At 40.5% G+C, this 19467-nt stretch overlaps 3 protein-coding genes and 1 long non-coding RNA gene across 4 annotated transcripts in view; 2 read left to right on the plus strand and 2 right to left on the minus strand.

Annotated features, from left to right (window-relative positions):
• Positions 1–11809, minus strand: part of C3G (C3G guanyl-nucleotide exchange factor) — a 78026-nt gene extending 66217 nt beyond the window's left edge. The window contains exon 1 of the mRNA XM_043420595.1: positions 11604–11809. Coding sequence (XP_043276530.1) covers positions 11604–11640 — 37 coding nt within the window. The 5' untranslated portion in view covers positions 11641–11809. The remainder of the gene's footprint in view (positions 1–11603) is intronic.
• LOC122411636 (uncharacterized) lies at positions 697–7147 on the plus strand. The gene is made up of 5 exons (XR_006261188.1): positions 697–2885; positions 3512–4206; positions 4288–4468; positions 4581–4752; positions 6885–7147. It is a non-coding gene; the product is annotated as an uncharacterized lncRNA (long non-coding RNA).
• Positions 11810–11854: 45 nt separating the features above from the next.
• Positions 11855–13632, plus strand: LOC122411635 (leucine-rich repeat-containing protein 57-like). The gene has a single exon (XM_043420598.1). It carries the CDS (start codon positions 12492–12494, stop codon positions 13203–13205), a length of 714 nt encoding a protein of 237 aa, XP_043276533.1. The 5' UTR covers positions 11855–12491; the 3' UTR covers positions 13206–13632.
• Positions 13633–14224: 592 nt separating this feature from the next.
• Positions 14225–17864, minus strand: LOC122411634 (serine/threonine-protein phosphatase 2A activator-like). The gene is made up of 7 exons (XM_043420597.1): positions 17304–17864; positions 17119–17204; positions 16757–16960; positions 15699–15916; positions 15435–15559; positions 15020–15228; positions 14225–14680 (listed from the first exon to the last, which is right to left on the minus strand). Exons 1-7 carry the CDS (start codon positions 17344–17346, stop codon positions 14546–14548), a joined length of 1020 nt encoding a protein of 339 aa, XP_043276532.1. The 5' UTR covers positions 17347–17864; the 3' UTR covers positions 14225–14545.
• Positions 17865–19467: the final 1603 nt, after the last annotated feature.

The following is a 19467-nucleotide window of genomic DNA, read 5'->3' on the forward strand; positions in this document are numbered from 1 at the left end:
AATTCAGTGTAATACGTCGAGTCAAATATTCCTTGATCCTCAATCTCAGACCAGTTTTCCCATTGAACAGAGACGAATGAACGATCGAATTCATTTTACTGTCGCCCCCAATAACGAGACGACCGATACCACTGAGCATCAATTAATCCAGCAAAACACCTGCAACCTTTCGTGGAGCTCTCGGTATCGCGTCATATCACGCCTCGCAAAGAAATAACATTTCTCGAGCCGCACGATGCGCTCAACACTTCCGTGGCTTATGCTCGTTTGCTTGCGAGACATCGATACGCGAGTATCAGCGTACGAGTGTCGCACATCGAAGAGCAGTGTACATGCTAATAAATCAGACCTTGATAGCCAATCGAGGGACACGAGGCACGACGAAGATAAAGTCGGCTCTGTGAGTCTCAGCTAAAGTTTGCAAGTTTAGATTTCAAACGATCGGCTACTCGCGGTAGCAACAATTAGGATGTGAAAACAATCCTTTTCAGCCTGATCGAGCAGGCTATCAAGGAAACTAGTTTCCATCGAATTGACTGGAACTTCGCCTGGAAGAATCTACTTTTCTTCGAATGATCGGTGCTGCTCGCGAGCGCACTGGGGAGTTGAATAGATTACGTGTTATCGCGCACGTCGAAGTATATCCGAAGCTTCCAAGCGGCGTGTAATCGATTATCCAATCAGTCTCGCGAGAGCAATGGGCGAGAATACAAACTTGTCGTTCAATTAGTCTCATTGAATGGCTGCACGATCGACGAATGTGTTTTCCGCGAGTTCGACTCTCGTCTTTCGCCACTGATATTTCCTGCATTCAGAGTTAACATTTTGTTGATTATTCATCCTAAATAATTGCTATCATCTCGATTAATCTGCTCGTCGTTTTTTGGCTTATTTCACCCGTTGAATTATCAGCTCAGCGGCTCAATGCTCCGCTGAATTAATTCCATTTTTTTTGTTAACGTTCCTCGAACGGATAAATTGAAAATTACTTTCACACTCGCTCCGCTCATTTACTCAGCCCTCGCTAACGAGGGGGGAAGATCGATTAATTTTATTTATACGAGAAATCACTAATGGTTTTAATCTCAAACCGATTTAATCACACATCGATGGATATTAAATAAATCGTCGCGGAATATTTTGCACGAATATCCCTCGCGGCTTATCGCACGATCACCAACACTCTTTTGCAGTTAACTCTCGCGGAGAAAACAACCGCAACCAGCTTGGCTGCGAATCAGAAACGTACTACTCGCGCGCTTCTCGCTTTCGTGTTAACACCAGGGACACGGGGAGATCTCCGGTGTTCGGGGGGTCGACATCACATCGGACACTAATATATCTCTGTGCACGACTTTGCTCTCGAAAGAAGATGAAACCTCGTCTATTTTCATGGATCCACGAGAGAACAGTGTCTCCCGAGGCGACTCAAGAGATTACGATGACAAACGAATCATCGAGAAATCGCCGGGAGCTCGCAAGTCGCTCGCGGATCAATTTTTCGTTTTTCCATTCATTTTTTTCTCGGTTGTAAAAGACTTTGCTCGTGGGCACGCTTGCCTGGTGCAGATGCGACTTTCGGACCGGTCGCGAATGCATCGCAGTCGTTGATTCGAAGGCGAGAAAACAAAACAAGGTTGAAAATCGAGTTCGCACCGAGTGCCAAGTTCGAAAGAATTAATCGTGTCAGTTTCCCCCCGCTCGATGGCCGGATTGGACAAGGATTTTGAGAGATATTCTCTCCGGAGGAAGAGGAAGAAAAGGAGGAGGAAAGAGAAATTTATTTGCGGATTTGTTACGAGGCTGGTCGCGTTCGTTGTCGTCGAAATGCTCCGGTGGACTCCGAGCTCGGGCAACGCGATTTAAATTTGGTTCTACGAACTCGTTCGCCTCAGTCCTTGAAATATTTCACAGATAAATTTCTCGAATGGACGTTTTCATTGAGGTTTCAAGACCCTTAGCTAATCAGCTGTCAAATACACGATTTTTGAGATTTTCATGTAACTGAGTCAGTCACTTTGACTCCCGACTGATTGTTGACTCACAAATGGCCTCGGAGATGTCGAATCGTTGGGTAATTTGACTACAAGATCGAAGCAAAGTTAGAAGACACTTTAACCAGTGAGAGCAAGTTCAATTGAGTGATTGTGGAATGAAATTTTCCATTTGACACATTGGGAAGGTGTTTTCATCTCGTTTCTACTTCGAATAGTATCTCGATCGACGGCATCTTCAAAATCTACAATTTCATCTGACAACGGACCTTCCTCCACGCGCGTGCTTAATGATAACGATTTTTTTTACTTCCCGTACGAATGGGAACGCTTCCCTGACATTTCCAATTGAAAAATGTATTCCTGTAAGAGGATCCCAAGAAACTGCATTCACCTGTCGAGCAATTCACGCATATTCCTTTTCGATCGACCCGCCCAAAGATCAGCATGTTTTATTGACATTCCGCCGGCGCAGTCGTCCTTTCCACGCTTCAAACCTGTGGCACTCTCCTTGAGAATTTCGAGACGTGGGCCGAGAATCATTGAAAAGCAGCTCGTGATCCGGGAGATACCGACTCGAGTAGCATTGGCAAAGCTGCTTATACACTTCGATGCTCCGCGGATGCTTTTGATAGGGAGCTTCCTTCCGCTGTAGAAATTCGGCGCTGACTGGCAGACGTCGCATCTTCCTCTTCATAAGCCCTCCGCATTTGCTCTTTACTGAGGCTTTTATTGGGAGCCTCGAATATCTTAACACTGGCGAAACGCTCTGCGTAACTCACCGATTCTCAAATCACAAGAAACTTTCATATCCTCCGGAGAACGTCTCTGCTGTATCGAAACAGCGATTGCTCGAATCCTTTCTACGAAGTCGATCGACTTTATTATCCGGTACGGTAGGAGATCATTTTTATCTGTCAATTGCGCTTGAATTTCTTTTGTTTTGGAGAAATACAAATGACCAGGGACGACGACCAGCACTGCGGGGAAATCATTTGCGAATTCTTATCGATCGAATGAAGTACTGAAACGATGAACTTTTGAAGGTTCGAGCATCACGTTCACTGATGACTCAGAAGTTTGGGTTCCTGGGACGTAGAAAACATTATTTTATTCAAAATTCCTGTAAATCAAGGTAGCCCATGTCCGAAGAGTCGCATTTTATGGGCGTCATAATTGGGTCGGTTTTTACTTCCTAATTAAAGATATAACCACTTTAAGTTAACGTCGTAAATAAATTTTTTCAATGTATCTTTTGGCGAATGAAATTACAAGGGATCGCGAAGGGCAAACACGAAGGGAAATGGATAAAGAAAAAAGTATTAATAAAAAGACATAAAGGCTATAACGGGAATGGGCCAAGCCAAGGAGAAATAAAATGCCGAAATAATGTGCAAGGTAGTCATAGTCGACTGCCAGTTTAAACTCTGCGTAAATCAAAACTTTCTTAAGAAAGTTGAGTTCAAAAAAAAAAATTTCATTGGCAGAGGTGAATCTGGATTTTAAATATTTTGCAGGGATTGGGCCCGCTCGGTGCGAGTGCAATCCAGCAGTTTCATCTTTGGAAAGAAGACTTCGAAGCGGAGCGCATTCAGGTCAGCACAGTGTCAACTGCGATAATTCGCCGATAGATGCGAGCAAAAGAGTTCGTTGATTTCGGCAGCCCTGAGAGGAGAGTAACGCCGAGTAAAAACGAAAGCGCTCGAGCATTGATTCGACACAAGAACTCAGTGAAAATCTCGACGCGAGTTCCGGGTAAAACTCTGCAACTTCACTAGCAACAGCACGGGCCAAAGTGACTTCAGCGTTATGTTTATTGAACGTGAAAACTCGGCCCCGCCGAATGTACATGCTCTCGGACAGCGTACGGTTTTGAGAGAAGCTACGAAAGCCGCGAGCTTTTCATCACTTTCGGGGAGAGAGTAGCAGAGCGTAACCAGCGCTCTCCCTCGCAGCAGCGACGTCAAAACAGTTGCATATTCATGAGTGAGCCAGTTGACGTTGACATACCCGCAGAGCGATGCTACTGGCTTCGTGCAAACGCTCGCAATATTTGAGAGGCGTGTGCGAGCCTCGTGCGGCTCTCGGCAGACAAAAGTATATCACAGGACGGATGTAATACCCGACCTGAGGCGGGCCGCCCCGACCCTTGTGCGAAGCTATCACACACCCCACGATTTGTAAGCTCCGATGTCTTCTCTTACGAAATCCGGTAATAACTCGCAAAGTGCATTATTCTCCGTGTTAGAGCTTGCTCCGTTGTCTCGTGAATTCTTCTCTTTTTTTCATGCAGTTGAAATACCGCGACGGAATCAACGACGACATTTCACATTTCTTCGACTTTCGGACGCTCTTTTTCGAAGCAGTTTCGTTTCGAAGTACATCCTGGCGTGAATGACGCCGAAGTTTGCCACGTCTGAGTCCAGCGAAATGAACGAGAACAAATAGCTTAACGCTCCAATTTTTTCCCTTCGGTATAATTCCCAATTCGTGGCTTCCCAACCTTCACAAATGATTCGTGAAATACAAAATTGAGGAATTACAAATATTATTTTCGTCTCATATTCATCTCTATTTTGCTCGTAGACGATTTTTTGGAGTTCGCGAAAAAGCGGAAATTCATAACGAAAGTAGCTGGCTAAGAGACCCAGGCAACGAAGATACGCACGGGAGAGTTAAGGGGGAATATCAGTGCGAAAAAAAGAGCTTGGGCGCAAAAGGGCTTCTGTATGGTCCAGCAGGGATAGCAAACCAATCGGTAAGAACTTGTTTTATATTAATATTTGAGTTACATCATTCAATTTTATCCTTTCAAAACTCTGCCAAATTTTGTCCAATCGACTTCATTCAAAAAGGATTCTCTTCAGAAAACTTATCGCCATCGTCGCATCGCAGAGTTTTTTAAAATTGTTTACTTTTCTTTTATTCAAAATTAAAGGCAAAATTTTTGAGTAAAATTCGATTTTTTTTAATGGCTGCCATTTTTTTTCTGATCAAAATTTTCTAATTTTCTACGATGCTGCGATAACTATACTATTATAATTGAAAATTCTTTTTGAATTTTTCATTTCATATGCTTGCTGTGGCACTTGTGCTGTCCGGGAGTCTTTTTTTGCGACCGTTCCTCTGCTTAAATAAAAATGTTCTTGTTAACGAATACACAAAATTTCAAGTATTTTGATCGGGCCGCGTATTTTCAAAAAAAATCCCAAAAAAATACCTCATCCTTCAGCCCGTCACACTGATATTCTCCCTTAAACAATATTTTCTCGACTGCAAGAACTTTATGACAGAGTACAAAAAGCACGGAAGGGGCGAGGAGGTCGGTCAACCGAAAATGAGCTATTTCGTAACGAGGAAACTTCGTCTACAATTGCGCGCGTGCGGTAAAAAGAGACCACGAAAAAGCCGAATGCATATGCCACAAATAGGCGAACGAGTGAGATATTCGCATGTGGGTTTTTGCACGAAAGACAATAGCGAGGTTATGTACGTGCTTTGTTTTTCTTGCGTTTCATCACTGTAGCCCGGAAATTGATGGGGACGATTGTATATGTTTGCCTACAGTTCATGGGTGAAAAGCTTCGACCTTTTGCCTGGAATGGAGCCAGGATGAATGACATTTTCTGTGCTGGGAAACTCGTTACGATTCGTGTGCATATGCGAAACTGTATGAATTCCCTTCAAATGTAACTTTATTATCTAAAAAATTCGCGGAATCACGGGAATTTCAACAAATTTATTTTTTAGACTCACGTGCTTCCATTCGTAGCTTCGCTTTTTTTAAGGAAGTTGAGGCATTAGAATGAAAATTATGTAATCGCTTTTAAACCGATTGCATCTTATAAAGTGAAGTGTCAAAAAAACCAGTTAAATTTTCAGACAGTTTAGGAGCGTCGTTGCTGAGAAAAATCAATAACAATTTGGGCCAAACAGCATGCAACCTTATGAAAGTCAAGACACATTCAGTGATATTCCGTTAAAAATGATGCTAAAAATATAAAATTTTTTGGGCAACATGAACAAGGCTTGCTGCATAATGTCAATTTTTTCAGACTTATTAGCAGATTTGCTGAGATTATATTAAAAATAATCTGTTTCCTGTGCAGTTTTTTGAGGCTAGGATCGTCACCGTCCGTGTTTCCGACTGAGCTTTCACCACTTTTTCGACTTTTTCGTCTTTGCTTTTCCCAACTCTTCTTTAAAGGATATGCAACATTGCCAAACTGTAAACTGGCCTAACTTTTGAAAGGTACAACTTGTGGGTAAAAAAAATGACTGTACCGCCTCAATTTCCTTAACGAATTGGCCATTCCTTTTTCTCGGTGGCATTACACCGACATAAACTTTCTTTCGCACAATAAAAATGTTCCCTACATTATGTGTATTCAAAGTGTCGTCGGTACCGACTCAATCATTAACTGGTCGAGCTGAAGTATAAATTTGATCTTTTACGATGTTCTTAAAGCATTAAATTACATTCTTGTGATAAAAATATTCTCAATGCAAGTGTTTATTAATTTTATTGATAACTTACTTAGACTTGGATTTAGTCAACATAAAGTAGTTGTGAACTCGACTAGTCACAGAACGCCCGAACTACTCTGAAGCTGTTTAGGTTGAAGCCGAAGCCAAGCACGCAGAAGGTAAGAACGAATCGGAAAAGCTGATCCGAAGAATCAGAAGAATCTGATAGGAGCTATGAAGTCTTTAAAGAGTAATAAATCTTGCGAGCGTTTAAATCCGTTGGCGACAGGGGACAGGGGGACAGTGACACATTGAGATTTTCATAAAATTTCAATTTCCCCACGCGGATGCTCATAATTCCGCACGGGCGGATTTGGGGTGCGGACGTTTATAAATTTTGATTGCTTTGTTTTTTTCTTCCAGCTCGTAAAGATTCCTTCGGAGCTCCGTTAAAAATTGTGACATCGCGTGAGCTTTGAACCTCGCCCATCGGTGGTACGCTGCACCGAAAAACCAGCGGAAAAATGTCTGGTTACGTGTCGGAAGATATTCATCAGCGAAGGGAGAAAAAGCTATGGAAAAGGGTGGTGCTGCTGGCAAGGGCGATTGCGGGGCTCACGGAGCTCGAGTGGCCATAAAATTATTTCAATAAATGAGAAACCTCCTGCGCGGAGTTGGGATTTTAATGAATTTTTCTTTCGGTCGATGTGCGTGTACCGCGTCGTCGGATTTTTCAACATTTCCTGTGAGAGAGGATGCACCGCGCGAAACTATTGACATTTGACTTCGGTGACGTCATTTTTTCTCCGTCTACTCAACGTTCTCCGCAGCTTCCGCATTCGTACTCCAAAGTATTTTCATTCGAGCGGTTTGCTATAGTGGCTCGAGCAGGAGGAGGAAGAGCGACGGAATTTAATGATTTCTTTTTCTCACCAGGTTGTTCGCATCTGCAAACATTCTGCTCCTCGTTATGGATTAACCGGATTTTTTCTCCCTCGACCTACTCCCGGCTCCGGGGCTGCTGCAGTCGCAGTAATTTACTTGAGTGCCTCTGTATCTCCGTTTGCACATCGCGAAGCAAAATCTGAATAGCAGCTATTTTCTTTCTCTCGAGCTCGAGCTTCTCCTCGCGTCGCTTTTTCCGGAAGAACATCAGTTCGTGCCGCTTGACGGAGATGACGAGAGAATGCACATATTTTTCCACCGTTCCGTTGCGAAGCTGCTTCTTTCGGGCGGGGTTCAATATGTCGAATAACTGAATTGTAGAACGGTCGATATTTCGAAATTCCAAAAGTTGTGATACCAGTTTCGAGAAAAATAAGTAAGTCGAAATTCTTATTCCCGATCGACTTTCAGCAGATTGGGTGTTTAATCGAAAATTCCTTCTTTGAATTCGGATCTACCCGAAAATATATATTTCAACAGTTTTCATTTCGAATGCAATTTTAAGGAGTTTCGGTACAGGCGATACAATGTTGCCATGCTAAACTATGCTAAAAACATAAAAAATTTCAAAAAGTTGAGAATTTTATAAAATTTGGTTAACATATTCTTTAGTGCCGAATTTGACAATAGAAATTTTTTAAGATTTTTCTTCTGTACAGTTATCGAGTAATTGATCACTAAAGTTCACGTGTATATTCACACGTAATTACTCAATAACTAAGTAGAAGAAAATTTTGAAAAAAATTGTGTTTTCGCACTTGATGTTGAAGAACATTATCACCAAATTTGATAAATTTATTAATATTTAGGCTTCTGTACCGAAACTCCTTAACAGACCATCCGAATGTCAAAAGTTCATATTTTCGAATTCAAAATGGAGAGTAATTGTTTTACAGACGACAGACCAGAATATGGAGTAGCAAAAAAAATCGAAAGTGAATTTTTCGAGCCTATAAAACTTAGATATGCAGAACAGCGATAGCTCGAAAAGACGACGTTGAAGTTTGCAACGTTGGAGTTCAACGAAATGAACGAAAAAAAGATTTATAATAAATTATTTTTTTATTTCACGAATTATTGATGTGGCTTAAAAAATAACGAATTGGAAATTCGGCAGGGAAGAAAATTGGGGAGTTTTTTTAGATCATTTCGTTGGACTCCAACGTTGCAAGCTTCAGCGTCGTTCGAAAAGGCGAAAGTCAAAATGGCGATGTTTAAAATTGGAGATCACCGGTCCGAGTGAGACGCGTGTATTTGGAGCAACGTTTCGCTACTTTGACTGTTCGACTTTTTGGTGTTTCAGTATTTCAACCTCAGTAATATTTGGTCTTTCGTCATTATTTTTTCAAAATTGTGAATTTCCACAGTATCGCTGACCGTAGTAATTTATGAATCGAAAGAGTGATAGTCGAATTTTCGAAAAATCGATATTTTAGCCATCGTCCAACGGGCCATCGTTACATTCTATTTCGATGTAAACGTCCTCGAACCTTGCAGTTTCCGCTTTATTTATTTTCGGCATTCAAAGCTCCAGTCGAATCTATCTGTCTCCATATATTATCATTCGAAGTTTACAAACTCGAGATTTTAGCTGTTCGAAATTTAAGTCATTCCAAAACATTTGATCCCCGCCCCCTTTTTTCTGACGCGTATTTTCTCCTTGTTCTCAGTTCTCGTTTGGCAGCGAGCCTTTTCTCCAGTGTGTCCGTGGCGCGCGTACGAGTTTCGGGCCATGATTTAATCATCCGCCAAGGAATCAACTCGAATTAGAGATAATTAGGAGCGAACGGAATCGTTGCTGGGCATCAATTGTGGTGCTGGCTCGGCACACATTCCCCCGCGCAGAGGCTCGTTACAATACTCGAGCAAATTGTTCGAACTAGGCTTCCCTCCGGCCGCGCGTGGCTCTGCTCGCTTGGACCTTTCGTGCATTTTCTACGTCCTCGCATTGTCTCGTGACGCAGAGGCAAAGAGTTATTCCGCGGCGAGGGGAAAATGGAGGACGTTGACCAGGACTTTCGATCCCTGCTCGTGGAAAATAAAACATTTTGCACAGCCGCGGGGGGAGCTCGGGGAACAACGGTCCCCGCGGGGTCTGGGGCCTCGCATACAATTGTCACGGGGCCCGAACAGCCGCCCCTTAGCAGCGCTCTTTGTTCCCTTCCCTCGAGGGGCCTCCGTAGGGTGCAAAAACCGCGGGGACACGAGGCCTTTTTCTCTACGTGCGTGAAGGGAGAACGGCTCGTTGCCAACTGCGAAAATGCCTCCGATCGAGCGTCTCGTCGCTCCATATCTGGAGCCCGCTAATGTTTATGTCGGTGTTCTCATTATTTCCCTTGTGTAAACAAACTTTGGAGTCGCACGAGTTCGAATCGAACTTGGACGCTTCGTGACGCGTTTCGGCCTCGTATCCGCGTGCCATAAAAAGAATTTTGGGCGAGTATCGCCACCGTACGAGCTCGATCTTCGTCGGAACTTTGCTATAAGCAAATATTGTTTTCCAAACTCTGTCGCAGCTCGCGTCGACTGAACTCGCGCGATGGACTCGATTCCTCGCCTGCAAACCAGCAGCCTCTAGACTCGTTCGATAAGCCTGACAATTTCGATCGTTCCGATTCCACGAAGAGCGACCGCTTCGCACGTACTTCGAGGGCGAACGAGTCACCGTGAGCCAGCACGTCCACAGCCCGGCTACGTCGCCGCGCCTCTCTCTCTCGCTCCGTCATAGAAATATCTCGATGTCCGAGAGTTATTGGGGCCTGGGAATTCAAAAAATGGGGCAACACGCCCGACGGAAAGCTTCGAGAATCGAGTTTCCAGATGACGCTGAAGTTGCAACGTTCGAGTGCTACGAAATTATGGAAGAAGCCTCAAATTATTTCAGTGATTCTCCAATTGCGTTTCCTGCCGAATTTGCAATTCGTGGTTTTTCAAGCTTCACCGATACTTCGCGAAATGAAAGATGGTGAAGTATACAAATGGTTTTTTCCTTCATTTCGTTGGGCTCGAATGTTGCGAACTTCAGCGTCGTACCGCAGGAACGTGATGATTTTCCCGGGCTCGAAAAAACTTCTCCCCGCGATTGAATTTCTTGGGGTTCGACACTCGTCGCAGCTTTGAAAAGCCGCCGCGCGTGAGCCTCGTCGAACGGCTCGTTTTGCTTCTACTTTCCCCACCCCGCGGACCGGAATCAAATTTTTCCTGTTCGCACTTAACCAGCCCCGAATCGCGGAACCGGCGGTGCTGGGACGCAGTAAAAACTCATTTCCCCTCTAGCGTTGAGCTGTTCAACAATTTTTCTTTGTTTCTCTGGCACGTGATTCGAAGTGTCATTAGAAATAAAATTTTGCCAAAAAGTTTTCAGCCGAATCGAGTGATTGAGGAAGAAATACGATTTCACTTTGTCGCTTAAAAGTCGACGAAAAATCTCGCGAGCTGTCAAAAAGAGGAAATATATTTTTCGAGTAGATGCAAAATTTTCGACCTTCTGCGCTCCTCGAATAATGAAAAAGAGTCGCGAAACGGATCGTCGAGATGATAGACATGTTGGAATTGAATTTTCCGATCTTCTCGAGGCACGAGACCACGATTCGCTGAGCATTCGAATCGAGAGCCTTAATAATGTATCCTCTATCCTCGCGTCATAATAAAACGGTTATAGAAAAAAATTTCTGGCGGAGAGACACGCTCCCGCTGGACGGTACGTTTACACGCATATGCTTTTGACGTTTCGCGTCCGGTGGCCCGCTTCGCACGACTCTATAACTACCCCAACTTGTTATATTTGTATATATGCGAAGACACAAATGAATGTGTAGATACAAGTTGACGACGTAACAGTCGTGGAATGAGCTGAGGGGTTAGACGGGTCGTTGAATAGGATTGTTAAGATAAAAACTGTCGAAAGTGAGTCGTGTGTATAGAAGATACGAAAATGTCACAGTTGTTCGGTGAAAGATTTATTTCGGTTGAAGATTTGGAATAAAATGAGCGAGTCTTTTCGTTGCTCATTCGCTCGTCATTTGCTCATTCTTTCTCTCCTCTCGCGCTGTCTCTCTCTCTCTTTCTTATTCCAGGGCTCTTCCATGTCACGGGGCGAATCCGCGGCCAATGATCTGCCACATATCCCTGCAGTTCTCGTACTGGTTGTATGGGTGATTACGCGCTTACATATCAAACACACGAGACGGCACTTACCTCCGTACTTATCCGTTTTGGGTGTCGTTGCCGCCATTGTTCCACCGCCGCCGGCTTTTGACACCGTTCACTTAAAAAAAAAAACACAGACCGCACTATCTCACCATTTTCGCGCTCGTACACCCTGTAAACTACGCACTAGACGCGCTTTAAATCTAATGTAAACCCGACGTGCGGCGCTACATTTTCGTTTGTCAACCATCTTCGGGTACATGAGCGCGCGTACAACCTGACATCTCGTGGACTTCTGTCCAACTTGTGTCAAGGACGATTATTCAATATGGCCGCTGTGTACAACAGCAGTTACGAAGTGCGCGCATCGACTCTATTATTCTCGCGCAACGTATTCTACTTTACGAAAATATTTTTTTCTTTTTGAACTCTCGTACGAATATCGTTTTGACGATTCATCGAAGTACGCACCGGCTGAGCGATATTATAATAGGGCTGTTCTTTTTTGTTTTTTATTTTTCAACAAGTTAGCACGAAATGTGGACGATGCGCAACATCGATCGTAGCGCCAAAACAACACTGTCATTCTCGTGACAGTTGTCACGATTTATTTACCTACCTCACATCTTACATTTATTAATAATCTGGCACTTTAGCGACCTTGAAAAATAATTGAATATTGTGCTTCGGTGTCATCAAAGATATTGTATCTACGTCGAAACCAAAATTTTCGCTCATAAATATTGCGATTGAATTTTGCGATACATACGTGGCATAATGCTGGACAATACGAACTTTTTATTGAATATACAAAATCGATTGAAAAACTATTTCATTATTTAGCACGCTATGTGTTAAAACAAACCGTTTTATTACGGAGTTAAAAATTTTTAATATCCGTATGAATAAAGGAAGGAGTGTAAGGAAACGACGAAGATGGGTAATTCTATGACAGCTCATTATGAAACCGCCCAGAAAACTGGTGCACTTACGCTCACTCGTGCTAAATTGAAAAAGCTTCCACCGACTATACACGAACTTGCCAAGCATTTGCGGACTCTCGATCTGTCCGAAAATCATTTCGTCAAACTGCCTGATGAAATAGGCAATTTTACGCTTCTGAAACAGCTGAACATAAGTCAGAACAAAGTGACGAGTCTGCCCGAAGTTCTTGGAGCACTTAACAAACTTGAGAGTCTCAACGCCAGCTCTAATCACATTTACTCCCTACCCGAGTCCCTCTCTCGTTTGGCACATCTCAAACAAATCAATCTCTCCGACAATCAAATTACCGAATTTCCTCTCATGTTGTGCGGCCTCAAACACCTGGATTTACTCGACATTTCCAAAAACAAATTGACTTGTGTTCCCGATGCTGTCTCTGGACTCTACGTCGTCGAACTGAACCTGAACCAAAACCAAATTTCTGCTGTTTCTGATAAGCTCGCCGATTGTCCAAGGTTGAAAACTCTGAGGCTGGAAGAAAATTGTCTACAGATCAATGCTTTGCCTGTCAGAATACTGAAAGATTCTAAAGTCGCAACGTTGGCTCTCGATGGCAATCTCTTTGAGATTAAAAAACTAGCTGATGTCGAAGGATATGACGCCTACATGGAGCGATACACTGCTGTTAAAAAAAAATTATTCTAAGCACTTTTCTTAAACTCTGTAAAAAGAACAAAGGTGTCTCGTTAATTGTGGTCAGAGCCAACGGTTTAAAGAGTCAAACTGTACGAGATTCAAAGGGAATTGTAAATACTGTTCTAGAGCATAATACATTTTCTGCTTCGAGATCAGTTTCGTGAACAAACACACTTTTTTCAATAATAATGCACAGCAAGCAATCAAGATAATCTTTGCTGACATCGTTTTTACTGATTCCTATATTATACGCGAATTTTTCCATGTCAAAAGCATCACAAGTATCACAAGCATAATGTTATCAAGCATAATGTTATCAAGCATGTTATTTATCTGTGTATTATATGTATATCCCACCAAGAAAGTCTGATGAAATGATAAAGAATATTGGAAAGTGTACCATATGTTGATTATTGTAATAAATCTGGTATTTTTATTTGAGCGTTATTCGTCGAATTATTTTAATGCAACGATCATTCAGAACATTAGTATTTGAAGAGATTTCTTTGTTACAGGATGTAAATTTTTCACACGCTTATTGACTGTGCCAATCGGTTATAGTTTTGTCTAAACTCCAATTTAACTTTTTATTACAGAAATACTTATAATTTTTTGGCTCCTCTAGCCACACGCAGTGGAAGAACTTTGAAAATTTTGAATAGCTAAAATAATCTATAACAGAGTACGAAAATAGGAAAGCGCTTGAAAAGTTTTCTAGATATTTTGTGATCTTATAAAATTTCTTTTCTTTCAACTTTGAAGGGAGCTGCTGCAGCGGTTGTTCATGAATTCCATTTTTGTTGAACGGAATTTGTATAACAAAAGCACAATACAAGATAAATCATCGAATTACATTTTGACAGCATTTTCAATAAGTTGTTAAAACAATAAAAAACATCTTCAGTTGAAAAATCTCAGAAAATTATATCGAATGAGTGGAAAAGAAAAGTAAAACAGTATCGAGAATATTATAATATTTTCTCCTTCAAGATTATAAAATTCGTCCGAAAAAATTTGAAAGGTTTACATTATTTTGTGTTTGGTATATTTTATAAAATACAAGATTATTCAACAGGTTCAGTACACTGGACCTGCGGCTGAACAGGTTTTCACATTTCGGCTCATTTTATGATACAGCATTATTATTTTCAATCGTTCTATCGATTAATTTGTACTTTTTTGAAGTCACATATCAAACTAAATCTCAAACGTTAGGATTGTTCTAATCTCGGACGAATATTCGAGAACCCTAAATCGTTCCTAGGCACGGACCGTTTTGAGGTCTTTTATGAAATAATAATAATAATAATAATAAAATTCATTGTTTTGTATCTTGACTAAGCGCTGAGCTACTGTAATTTCGGTGGCATTGGCGGTGCATGCGTGGGACGATTTCCTCGTGCAATCACGCCACTGGGTGCAGGTTTCATCGAGAATAATGAGCCAAAAAGTACATGCTGAATCACCGGAAATTTGTTGAGGACCTACATAACAAAATGAAACTTGACATTAAATCCAGGGAATCGATTCCTTCACTTTTGCATTTCGATATTCTAACCTTTTTCGATTCATACAATTTTTTATATACTTTTCAACCAATAAACTATATTTAGTCGAGTACATCAAAATTTTGAAATTTTTATTCTTTTTTGTTGATTTCAATTGAAACAAGTTTGAAAAAAAAAACACGAACGTCTGGAAGAAATTGATTCCGTTTTTTTTGTGGAGGAATGTAGATTTTTTGTCAAAAATATTGTATGTTAAAATTGAAGAACCAGCTTATCGAGCTTCCAATTGCCAGACGCTATTGAATTAATACTTACTTCGACCTTGTACATTTTGATCAATCCAGTGTTGACTTTCGACCACGAAGAGACTGCACTAACGTTCCAAAGTTGATTTGAATGTTCAGCAAATGGACCAATTTTAACTTTGCATATGAATTCTATACTGGCTAGAAACATGTATTGCTTAGCGTACATCTCAATCGTGTCGGGACTGACAAAATGACGGGGCTCTAATCGTGGATGGCCTGAAAAAACAATTCATTCAGTCTACAAGAAACTAACGAATAAGACAAATTAGTTAATGAGACTGGTTGAGTTCCAAATCCAGAAGTTTATACAAAGTTCATTAAATTTTTAACAAACACAAATATTTGTTCAGTTTATGAATTTTCAAAAAATTCTATCATTACGTTTCAAAGATAGTCAACGAATGGAGTATTTTTCAGCTCACCAATGAGTTGTGAACTCCCCCAAATGAATGGCACAAACTGATAATCATCCAAACTCCATACGCCATGGCTACCGGCTGGTTCCATTCTATAAACCAGTTGTAATCTTCTCACAAGTGTTAAGTACCTTGGGAAGAACAAGAAAAACTGGATCATTAAGCTTCGAAAAGAAATTTTTTAAATTTTTTAATAAGAAAAGTCATTTTCTAAAGTGAAACAGGAATAAATTGTGGTGGAATGAAAATAATGATTCATGGTAGCTTTACCTGTCAAATACTTTGGTACCAACTGCGACCTTATCATCCGCTTTGTAAGCACCTATTTTAAACATGCAGCACAGGAACATGATAAATGCCATTTCATGACCGGTGCCATAGTCAATGCGAGTTGCATTGCCAAAACCTTCACACCAATATTGAGAGATTTCTGGAATCGCTCTGTGCAAATCTCCTGGCAATACTTGTTTCAGTTCTTCGACTGCTGTCTGAAATGAATTTAGTTTCAATTTCTTTACTCTTCTGCAAAAAATGAAGAACTCCCAGCTTTAGGATTAAGGAGGGTGGCTAGCGACGATACAATGTTGCCATGCTAAATCATGTTAAATAGATTAAAAATTTCAAAATGATAAGAATTTAATAAAATTTAGTGAATATATTCTTTAGTGCCAAATTTGACAATACAAATTTTTTAAGATTTTTCTTCTGTACAGTTATCGAGTAATTAATCACTAAAGTTCACGTGTATAAGCATTGCATTTCCATATATATAGGTATACATTCCGGACATAAGAAATCTGCTTTAATGCGTAATTACACGATAACTAAGCAGAAGAAAATTTTGAAAAAAATTGTGTCTTCGCACTTGATGTTGAAGAACATTATCACCAAATTTGATCAATTTCTTATCATTTTGACGAACGTAGCCACCCTCCTTAAGGGACTACAGAATTAGACATATTGAGGTAAACTCTCTAAATTCAAGAACTATTGTATACAAAATCAAATAACACGAGGTGAAAGAGAAAACCGTACAGTTAAGAATTTGAGAAGATACGATTAATAGATATTCTCTACACGATAGAAAAAAGATAATGAGAATGGAAAAAGTTATTCAGTAGAGACTTGTGGAATAATTTTCACAATAATATTCACACACGATTGCTTCTCGCTTTTGAGAAATAAAATTTCAATTTTACTTTTCAAATTTAGTATGTTTAGTTCTTTATTGCTTTGAAAATGAAAAAAATTAAGAGAATGAATATACAAAAGATGAAATATCTTAATTGAACAATGGGAATTCCTAGTAGAACTGATTGAAAAAATACCTCCGTTAATTTTTCGTTCCACACACGAAAGGATTTATTACCAAAGCGCTGTGGCTGCTCAGTTGGTGGAATTTGTCTTATCCATTCGTCGAGTTTATTTAACATGGCAATGGTTTTGACCACCGCCGGAGATTGCGAACATTCCACATCCAGTGGTTTTCCTTGAACCGCATCGTTCAATGCCATAACAAATCCCAAATATTCCTGTAAAAAGTAATGTTCACTCTCAGCTCTGGGAATATAATTAAAAATTAATTTAGCAACAGAAATGGGCACATTTGTGTCTTATCAAAGACACAAAAGTATACTTCAGGATAAATGTGTAAAATAATTAGCTTTTCAAAAAATTGATCAACACTCACGAAATACGCCTCGGATTTTTGCCAAGCGACCATGTCCTCCGGAACTTTGATTGCTTTTCTAGGTACGATGAATTCATGATTCTCGGCTACGAAAATTGGAAAAATCATACATTTTTTTGGTTCAATCGCAAATAAATCTTAGAATAGTTTTCAGGTGGTTGTTTCTAATTTTTTTTTACACTTACAAATTACACCTGATGTGTTCGTGACTGAACTCGAGGAGCTCATTTTTCATAAATATAATGATGAAAGTCGGTATGACGTTTGAGGATTTTTTTGTTGTTTGTTTTACGAGTTACCGGCTCTAATGTTTCATGATATTATGACGTTTGGATTTTTAGGTGGTGGCACGGTCGTACATACAGGTCTGGAAACGACTGTAGCATTGCATAGGCAACACGTGGGCCTTTTAATGTCCAAGCTTTTTTTTCTCATTGCTACCACCGCGTGACGCTGTGATAGGGGGATGTGATGAATCATCGTATGGGAATATTTTAATTCAATCGGGGATATTTTCGATTAGGGATATTTTTGATTGAGGATATTTTCTATTGGGATATTTTTGAAAATTGAAAAAAATTTGGCCAACTTCACACGGACTTTTGTTTTTGATTTTCTTAATTAACTAATTTCCGACAAACTTCCGACTATATGCATTTAAAAAAAAGTTAAGAATCCAAATTCGCCAAATTCCAAAATCGGTCAAATCGGTCAGCCAAGTTTACGGAGGTGACAGCGACATAGATGTGCTATCTCTCTTTCACACGCGACATCCCTTACCATGCAACCCATGCAACCATGCGGCCAAACATTGAAGCTATACACAAAAACTGGACGTCAAGCGACCCATCCCCCACTACCGTCATTTTCAGGGTACGACTGGGTACGACCGTAGGTGGTGTGTGGAGAGATTGTCCGCTAACCTAACGTCGCAGGGTCTAGTCCAAATGTTGAGCACAGATGACGGCTACGGTCGATTTCTTCGATAAAAAAAATTCGATGACAGAGGTTCTCAATTTTCTTGATAATCGACGAGTACAGAATTTACATTAGTTTTGAGTTTATATTTTTCGTGCGAAAATCGATGTAAATATAAGTAAATGAAGAACATTTCAGAAATTCTTTATTTGAGTGCGTAAATGTTCGTTCTATTAGACGTTCTATTTATGAATATAAATAAATAAAATAAAAAATTTTAATTAATTAATTAAATAAATTTTCTATCATATTACCTGACTACCTGCTCACATTCGTTGGAAAAGTGAGTTATAAATATTTTTTTTTGATAAAAATGATCAACTTGGAAAATCTACTTTACCAACGGAAGTGAGGTGGTCGCGGCTGTCAGTACTGCGAGTACGTGCTTTGGTGCAGGGCTTACAGCGCTGGCAGCAGGTTCTGGAATACTATAGAGAGCAATATAGAGAGCTAGCTTGTTGCTTATCTTCTATCTTCGCTTCCGTAGGCAGTTTCTGTTCCGCTCCGGCTCCTTGGTTCGTCCAGCTGCTTTATTGGTATAGGAAAAGGTCGGTCATGTAGGACTCGCCACAGCTATGGTGTGAAAACAATGGTTTTAGGATTGCGTTTCGTCTCGGGTACAGTGGCAGACTCGGGGCTGTGCCTACTGTACCCTACCCCAGACGCTTTGTGGACGAAGGGTTCTGGGATGGACGTTACATACATTGGACGAGAGCCTGACGAAGCGTTGACGAGAAACTGTAGCCTCGTAGCGGTTGTTTCGTGAAGTACTTTGGAACGCCACAATAGTAACCATACGATAGAAAATTCATGTGGTAGAAATGTTTCCTGATAGATTTGAAAAATCATTTATTTTCACGATACAGTCGTTGCAATTAATACATTTACCAATAGCAATTTTCTGTTAAAATGCGCTTTTGGTAGATTTAAATCCATCTTTTAAAAGTCAATCGAAAGCAGTTCCAGCAGAGTTTATGCTTTCTCAAAACTTTGCTTTTTCTGTTATTTTGCGAAAAACGAGACTGTTTTCTCAAAGTTTTTCAAATTTACTCACCGTATTTTTGACACCATCGAGAGACATCGACACAGTGTTTGTCTCCTGTAGATTAGAAAAGAAAAGAGATTATTCGAGGTGAAAAACAGCAAATTTTCCGAGACTCCTCCGCCGAAGGCTTAAAAAAACCCCAGTAGACTCTTCTCTCAGTGAAAAATTTAACTCGAAAACGATTCTTAAAATGCGTATTAAAAAAAAAAAAAATATAATGAACCATCTTTATGCAACTAAAAACATTAACGATTCGTCCCCATGCAACCCTCGTGGTCCACGTGTCATCTTGACGCAAATTTAGTTTAATGAATATTTACCGTATC

This window comes from Venturia canescens, chromosome 5, assembly GCF_019457755.1.
Source record: "Venturia canescens isolate UGA chromosome 5, ASM1945775v1, whole genome shotgun sequence".
Lineage (NCBI taxonomy): Eukaryota > Metazoa > Arthropoda > Insecta > Hymenoptera > Ichneumonidae > Venturia > Venturia canescens.

Bases quoted from the DNA above. Each gene is read 5' to 3' on its own strand.
- LOC122411635 (XM_043420598.1), top strand. From the start codon at position 12,492: ATGGGTAATTCTATGACAGCTCATTATGAAACCGCCCAGAAAACTGGT.
- LOC122411634 (XM_043420597.1), bottom strand. From the start codon at position 17,346: ATGAGCTCCTCGAGTTCAGTCACGAACACATCAGGTGTAATTT. The intron at 15,229-15,434 runs GTGAGCTGAAAA...TTGTTTTTTCAG, and splicing joins GGGGAGTTCACAACTCATTG to GCCATCCACGATTAGAGCCC. The intron at 14,681-15,019 runs GTAAGTATTAAT...TTTGTTATGTAG, and splicing joins TCAAAATGTACAAGGTCGAA to GTCCTCAACAAATTTCCGGT.